The sequence below is a fragment of the Phalaenopsis equestris genome, unplaced genomic scaffold, assembly GCF_001263595.1.
Source record: "Phalaenopsis equestris unplaced genomic scaffold, ASM126359v1 Scaffold000387, whole genome shotgun sequence".
NCBI classification, from domain to species: Eukaryota; Viridiplantae; Streptophyta; class Magnoliopsida; order Asparagales; family Orchidaceae; genus Phalaenopsis; species Phalaenopsis equestris.
Window position 1 is genome coordinate 368,871 of NW_018164829.1, and position 7,426 is coordinate 376,296.

Sequence of the window (7,426 nt, forward strand, 5' to 3'; positions counted from 1 at the left end):
AACACTTAAATAGGTATTTTCCCCAAGACGCGTCGTCGCAATGAAACGAACGTCCCCCTAGGCAAAATCGATGTTCCGGACGCATCGGCGCAGTCCGTTTCGTCATCCGGAGTCGTCCGGGCAACCTCGTCGTCGATCAGGCTAAAAAACGCGTCGCGGCCCAAATCCTACCAAAATTTCGGCTCGAATTCGATTAAACGGGACGGCGAAGAGCGCAGCGGCGCCAAATCAACGAGTAAAGTCAATCCTAAGACCGGCAGTCATATAGAAATGCTCCATGAGTTCCTTCGGAGTAGCCTTATCTGCTAAGCAATAGCGGTCAAGACTACTATATGGAACGTCAAGTCGAGCGAAGAAAAGTTCAGAATTGCTAACGGGAATGACTCATTCACTAGTTTTCTAGGAGTAGTCGACTGAAAGGTCCTACGGCTAGATCCTAGGCTACTAAGGAGGGGAAAACTACACCTCGACCGAAAGCGAGGTCAACAGACACTCAGTAGGATGCAATGGAGAAAAAGGATTCATGTAGTCACAAAACACATCATCCAAATCTGGAACTAGATTTCACTTATGAGTATTTTGGTCTTATAATATTTTATGGCATATAAAATGCTAGAGCCAAATAAACAAAGATAATTTCTGAGTTATAAACATCGGTTCAACTAATCTTCCAAATAAAAATCAATGGTTTTTAATAGTAACTTTAAAACCACAATTTCAAACAATGCCTTCTCAAATGTTTTTTCAAACAACAAATATACCAAATAATACCAAATTGATTTTAGTTTTTTTTTACCAGTGAGACTTCAACAAAAAAGAGAGGCATTTACATGTATACAACATAATTCTTATGAATTAACATATCTAACACCTATACTTTCATACTTACATACATAGCACTCAAATTTTTAAAATTATATTAAAAATATCACGATTACTAATTTTTTGAAAGTGAAATACACCTTTTTTTTTTATGTATAGGTGTATGACATCAAAATATTATAAAAGTAAATATCACACTTTAGGTGTTAAGTATGTACATACATAATAATCGCGTGGTTATGTATGTAAATTTTCAAAAAAGAAATTGTTGTTATAGGCTTTATGCCATTTGAAATTGTTGAACATGTGCATTTTTGTAGTTTTGAAAGTTCCATAAATGTCTTTTTTGTAATTACAATGTCTATTAGAACCTTTTGACTAAACCAAGTAGTGCACATGGTAAACGCCATGTGGTTGCAAGTAATTGAGCTGCTTCAATGGCAATGAGAACAACTACTATTATTATTTAAATCAGTGAAGCTCTAAGACCATTTACCTTATGTATTGGTTCACCTTTAGAGTATTTTGTTGAGCATCAGATGGGGATAAATTAAACAGGTTGCTAGCCCCATGATATCTATATATCTAGCTTTAATTTCATCAATAATAGATATATATACCACCACGCAATTTCGACAAATTGAGCTTTGTATTAGGCCAATGGGGGAGTTGATGCACATTACTGAAAATCAAAATGATGAAGCCATTATAAGGTGGCCAAATATACTAAGGGGTGAGATCATAAACTGGCATCTCTTCATGTTTTGGTGGATGTTATCATGTCTAGAAGGCTACAAAATGTGATTCAATGTATCTCATAGAGCATGGCTTAATTTTTGTTACACAAAAGATTATGAGAAGCACATAAATAAATGGCATGGTGAAATGTGGTGTAATTTATGTAGTTAAAGTTCAAGACACAATGGAGAGTTTTGACGAGTTTATGGAGCTATGGATAGAAGAAAATGAAAAGGTTTTGTGGGTAGAGCTGCTTGTAAATGGGAGAGAAAGAAGCCAGATGGAGATGAAGGCGACAAAAGGGAAGCATTGGCTGCTGAGAGAACAGGAAAACAGGGGGTTTGTACAAGGGGAGAATCACAGGAGAGCGGCTACAAGAAAGAAAGACCAAGGGAGGAGATGAGCATCATATTAAGGTTTTAACAAGTCAGTTATATTTTAATTGCCCGTTTGTGATGTGAATTATAACTTTTTTGAAGTTTCAATATGTCCTCAAATTTATTGAAAATTTTTAATTTTTGATGATGTTTACATTATTTTTTGAAGTGAGTTTTACATGTTTTATGATTTCACATAAAGGAAACTAAACTCGGTTAGCTGGTTGACTGTAAAGTTTTATTTTAGTGTGAACCTTTGTGTATCTCATCCAAAATATACATTATAAAACACTAGATCTTAAGATATGCAAAATCACTAGATTTTCAAGAAAAAAATGAAATCTTCATACTCCCACAACTGTCTTCATCGTTTCTACCTCTTTCTGTTGCAGTTATGATCAAACAATGGACACAAAAGTAACTCAGAATAGATTTGCAAGTCAATCAACTGCAGTTAACAACAATAATGGTAAAATAAGAATATTTTAGCTTTTAGTACCTCTGCTCTCATTCTAAAAATACTAGCAACCTCGGGATTGGCAATCATGTCAACATACCTGAATATAAGAAAAAGCAAATGTTTATTCAAATATTTAAAAAAAAATTATTTACCATTATGAAATGTTTGGTGAATGGAAAATGATAAAAAGTAGAATTTGTGGAATCAATTTTAGTGCATGACCACCACCCTTTACATGGTTGGCAATAAATTTTAAGTCACCTAGAAAATATGAATACTCAAAATTATGTGAAAGTACGAGAATTATAGCAACTAGAGTACATATCTATCTAGAAAACAAAATAAAAGTGATACAATATAACACCATCATCAGCAGCCTGAACAGTATTCGCTGTTTAGCATGCTTCTTTACTATAACTCATGTTCCAGGGCATAAGCACCATTTTTCCATGTTATAATGATTAAGTAGTTAATTATTTATTTATTAGCCATTATCTTTGCAATCCTATTCTATGTAAGAAGTTGTATAAACTTTAAGGGACAAATTTATTTATGTTTTAATGAAAGCAGGGTTACTTCCAAGTTCAACCCCTGTTTGAGAGTTTAATTACCCTTACCTGATCTCTTTCTCTCTCCACTCTACCTCTCGATCTCTCTCTGCTCTATCCAGTTGTCAGCAAGAACAAGAAATAAAGAATTGACAGCTTTTCCAATGCTCTATCAGGAAAATAATAATAATAAAGTAAAATAATGACGGCAGAACAACCCAAAAAAGAAAGTAACTCCTCTAACACAAATCAAACAAATGGCATTTAGAAATAAAATATATGTAGTAATGAATGGTATTATATAAGATCCATTATGCTTCAGGATTGAAAAAACATAAGCTGGGAAGCTTCAAAGCAATCCAGAAGTTTAAGTTTCAAGGCGGGAAAAAAAAAACGGGGTTCATAATTATGCTTATGATATAAACAACTGTAGGATTAACTCTCTCATAAAAGCAGCATTACATCTTCATCGCCATCATTGTTAGCCCTAACCTGGTTGGCTTTATGAATACTTAATCTCCATTCATTCCTGGTGAAGATTGGAACTTCACTGAAATGGTTCTGAAAAATTATGTGATATACCACGTCATAAATATAACTTGTAACATGATATGGTGATTACGACAGGTTTTAGGACACCAAATGTGGCCTTGAGGAGGTCAAGGCATGTGGCAACATGAAAGATTGTAAGTTGCTTGCCAATGACCAACATTACGTGAAATTCCCTCAGATAAACTCCCCTACGCCTCATAAAAAGAACTAGTACATTGTTCAAATCATAGCCTAAATAATATAGAAATAAACATCATAAATAGTTCTTGTATCTCTATCTGTATCTATATCTCATACAAGTTAGGGAAAAATTCTCCATCCATAGAATGAGAAGAAACTTCCAAAGTTTCTTCCAAATGAAAAAACAAACCTTTAATGGATTGAATGCTGGAAAATATACAAAAATAAATAAAATATATAACTTAATCATATCATATTCAAATGTCTCATCATTATTTCACCGAACAAAAACTAGAAAATATAAAATGAAAAGAGATATCAAAATAAAACTGGTGAAAAGAAAGCAACCTTTGACGGTAACGTTTATCCACATCAGCTAAACCATGATACTTATCAGGTAGAGGAAGCAAGGACTTCGTAAGAATTTTGACAAATTTTACAAAAACAGAAAGCTCCCCTGCAAGAAGTAAACTTCAATTTATCCAATGTAGACGCACAATTACCATAGAAATGACTGAAGGATTAATCATTGTAAATATAAAATCACAGTAATTGGTTGTACGATTCTTATCTTCTATTTAAAGTGTACTTATATCCTAATTAGGAAAAAAATTAAAAGGAAATTCTAATGTGCGACAATAAAATATCATTTTACATTCAAACATAGGCTAAACTGTTATGGGATTAAGATAAATGTGGAACATCGATTCGAGAGATCAAGAACAAAATAATTGAAAAGAAGCACACAAACAATGTAATCAGCTTTTGTAGTTAAAAATGCAACAATCTTCTATAGCCTGGAGACCCAACTAGTTGTTTTGTTCCCCAATATGAAGACATGCCATATTGTACTTCTTCAACCATCAATATCACCTATCATATCTAAATCTACATATCCCTGTAGATTAATTCATGCTCCTTCAAAACAAAGTGTCTTGTTGATTATTTCTCTCAAGTATCTAAGAATCCACTTCACTGTCACTCAATAATGTTTCCTAAATTACCCATATACCTGCGCACCACTCACACCGCATATGTGATATCTAATCTTGTACATATCATCGCAAGCATCAAACTTCCAACTGTTGAAGTATATGGAGTTCTTTCAATTTGTGCTTGTTTTGCTTCAGATTTGGGTGATATTCCTTATATAGCCTGAAATGACTACCTAAGGGCGTGTCAACTAGTTTTGTTTCACTCACGTTAAATACGTAGAACCTTCTCAACATATTCTACCCGAGAAAATTTCACTATACATGCACTCCTATCCCTACTGACTCTCAAAACATAGATTTATTTGGTTGGACCCAAATCCTTCAACTCAATTTCTTGATAATTACTCCTTCAAGTCCCTGATCTTTTTCATATTTCCCCATGCAATCGGCATGTCATTCACATACAATATAAGCATTGTAGAGTAATTACTACATTTTTTTATTAAGCAATAGCGATCTGTTTGGCACTTCATATATTCATTGTCTGACATAAACATGTCAAACCTCCTGTAACAGTGCCTTGGGGGTTGCTTCAAACAATAAATTTTTTTCTTCAATATGCAGACCATGCCTTCTTTTCCTAGAACTTCGTATCCCTATAGTTTCACCACATACAGCTCGTCTTCTAAGTCACCATGAAAAAAGTTGTTTTCACATCCATATGCTCCGGATGTAGATTTTTCTCTACTTTCAAGCTCAACACAACTTTGAAAGTTGCCACCTTTATTACTAGAGAAATATCTCTATGTTGTCCACTTCTTCCTTTTGCTATAAACATTCACAACAAGTCCTGTCATGTAGTATATGTTACCATCTAACTCTATTTTCAGCATGTAGATCCACTTTTTGTGCAGTACTTTTTTTGTCATGTAGTAGTTCAGCCAAATCCCATGTCCGATTTGACTTTAGTGATTGTATATTTTCATCAATGGCAAACTTTCAGTCTTTTGAATCTTCAACTTGAGTAGGTCATTCATAGCTCACTGGTTCATCACCATCAGTTAACAAAATATATTACAAAGAAGGACAATACCACTATATCCATCGTGTGCTCTATTAAACCTCCTAACTTTAATAGCAGCTCAATGAGGAACTTGATGTGCTTCATTGGATTAAGCATCTCTTATTTCCCCATCTTTCAAATCATCATTATCTTCTATCTCAATATATTTGAAAGACTCTTCAAAAGTAAATGATGGTCAATCATGAGTTCTATTTCTGTCATTGTACATTTTCATTTCATTGAAAGTAACATCACTGGTTTTAATAAATTTCTGCTTCTACTAATCCCAAAATTTATACTCAAATTCATCTAAGTCATACCCAATGAAAGTGCAATTGACTACAAAACTAACTTCTAGATCACGCATCAATATGAACATGTGATGAACAAACAAATACTCTCATATGAGAGATTTATCTCTGTATCACTCAAGACTTCTTCAAGTAAACCTTCATTTAAAAGTACTAACGGACCAAAATTAATAAGATAAACTGCAATGTTCATTACTTCTACTCAAAAATATTCTGACAAGCCTGCATGCAATCTCATACTCCTGGCACACTCTGTCATGATTTTGTTCATGCGTTAAGTCATACTAATCTGCTCTAGTGTCATTAGACTAGTGACTCATGCTAGATTCCTTCTGATCCACATGGTTCCGTTCATGCGTTAAGTCATACAATTCTACTCTGGTCTCAATGGAATAGTGATCTTATGCTTGATTCCTTCTGATTCACAAACACTCTTGAACTTCTGATCACGATACTCGCCATCTTTATTTGATATAGGATATTTCAACCTCTTAAGACTGTCTCATGCTCAACCATAGTCATTCACTTCATAAATACATCAAATACATCAGATTTATGTTTCAAGAAGTACATACATATCTTTCTATTGTGATCATCAATTAAGGTGACGAAGTATTAAAAATCTCCAATAGACTAAATTGGAGTAAGACCTCACACATCAGTATGTACTACAGCTTTTTGGACTTCACCTTTAACCCACAATTGAAGAAAGTAACTTTTTTTTGCTTCTCATGGGCACGATCTTAACAAAAATCAAACTCTATAAACTTTAAACCATAAAGCTCGTTCTTAAAAAACAAAGACTTCATACATTTCTAGCTCATATAGTCAAATCTGATGTGCCAAAGACTTGCATCATACTTTGTTTCGGCTACATCAATGGATTCAAATATCTCATTGATAAGGTAAAGAGTGTCTTCAATGCCACTATGAGTCATCACCTTATCTCATTGGTCACCTTCCATGAATCACTTGTGAAAGTAGTCATATATCCCGACCTTGCAAGCAGACTCGCCAAAATCAAATTTCTCTATAAACATGAACATATTTAGTTTGATTGAGCTTTCAGACTATTTTATAGGCAACCTGATATCCATATCACCCATTCCAAAAAGAATACAGGCCTTTTTATCTCACAAATACACTTTTCCTGGATCACTCTAAATGTAGTTTTAAACACCTCCTTATTGGGACATATATGTAAAAAACTCTTGAATCTACTATCCAAGATTCAATATTATTTATAAATAAATTTAGAAAGCCACCTTGGATTTCATCTCTGGAGACATTTGTAAAGAGTTTCTTATCAAGATCTCCACCATCAACCTTTGGAGCCTTGCAGTCCTTAAAATGACCTTTTTTCTTACAGTTTCAACATTCATCTTCGCCCTTTTCTTTCCCTGGCCTATTCTTTCCTCTCCCAGACCTGAATCTTTCCCT

The 7,426-nt window shown here is 34.0% G+C and overlaps 1 protein-coding gene across 1 annotated transcript in view; it reads right to left on the reverse strand.

Annotated features, from left to right (window-relative positions):
- LOC110026616 (lysine--tRNA ligase, chloroplastic/mitochondrial) overlaps positions 1-7,426 on the reverse strand; it is a 105,401-nt gene that overhangs the window by 74,168 nt on the left and 23,807 nt on the right. The window contains exons 4-5 of the mRNA XM_020727619.1: positions 4,026-4,134; positions 2,437-2,494 (exon numbers count right to left, since the gene is read on the reverse strand). Coding sequence (XP_020583278.1) covers positions 2,437-2,494; positions 4,026-4,134 — 167 coding nt within the window. The remainder of the gene's footprint in view (positions 1-2,436; positions 2,495-4,025; positions 4,135-7,426) is intronic.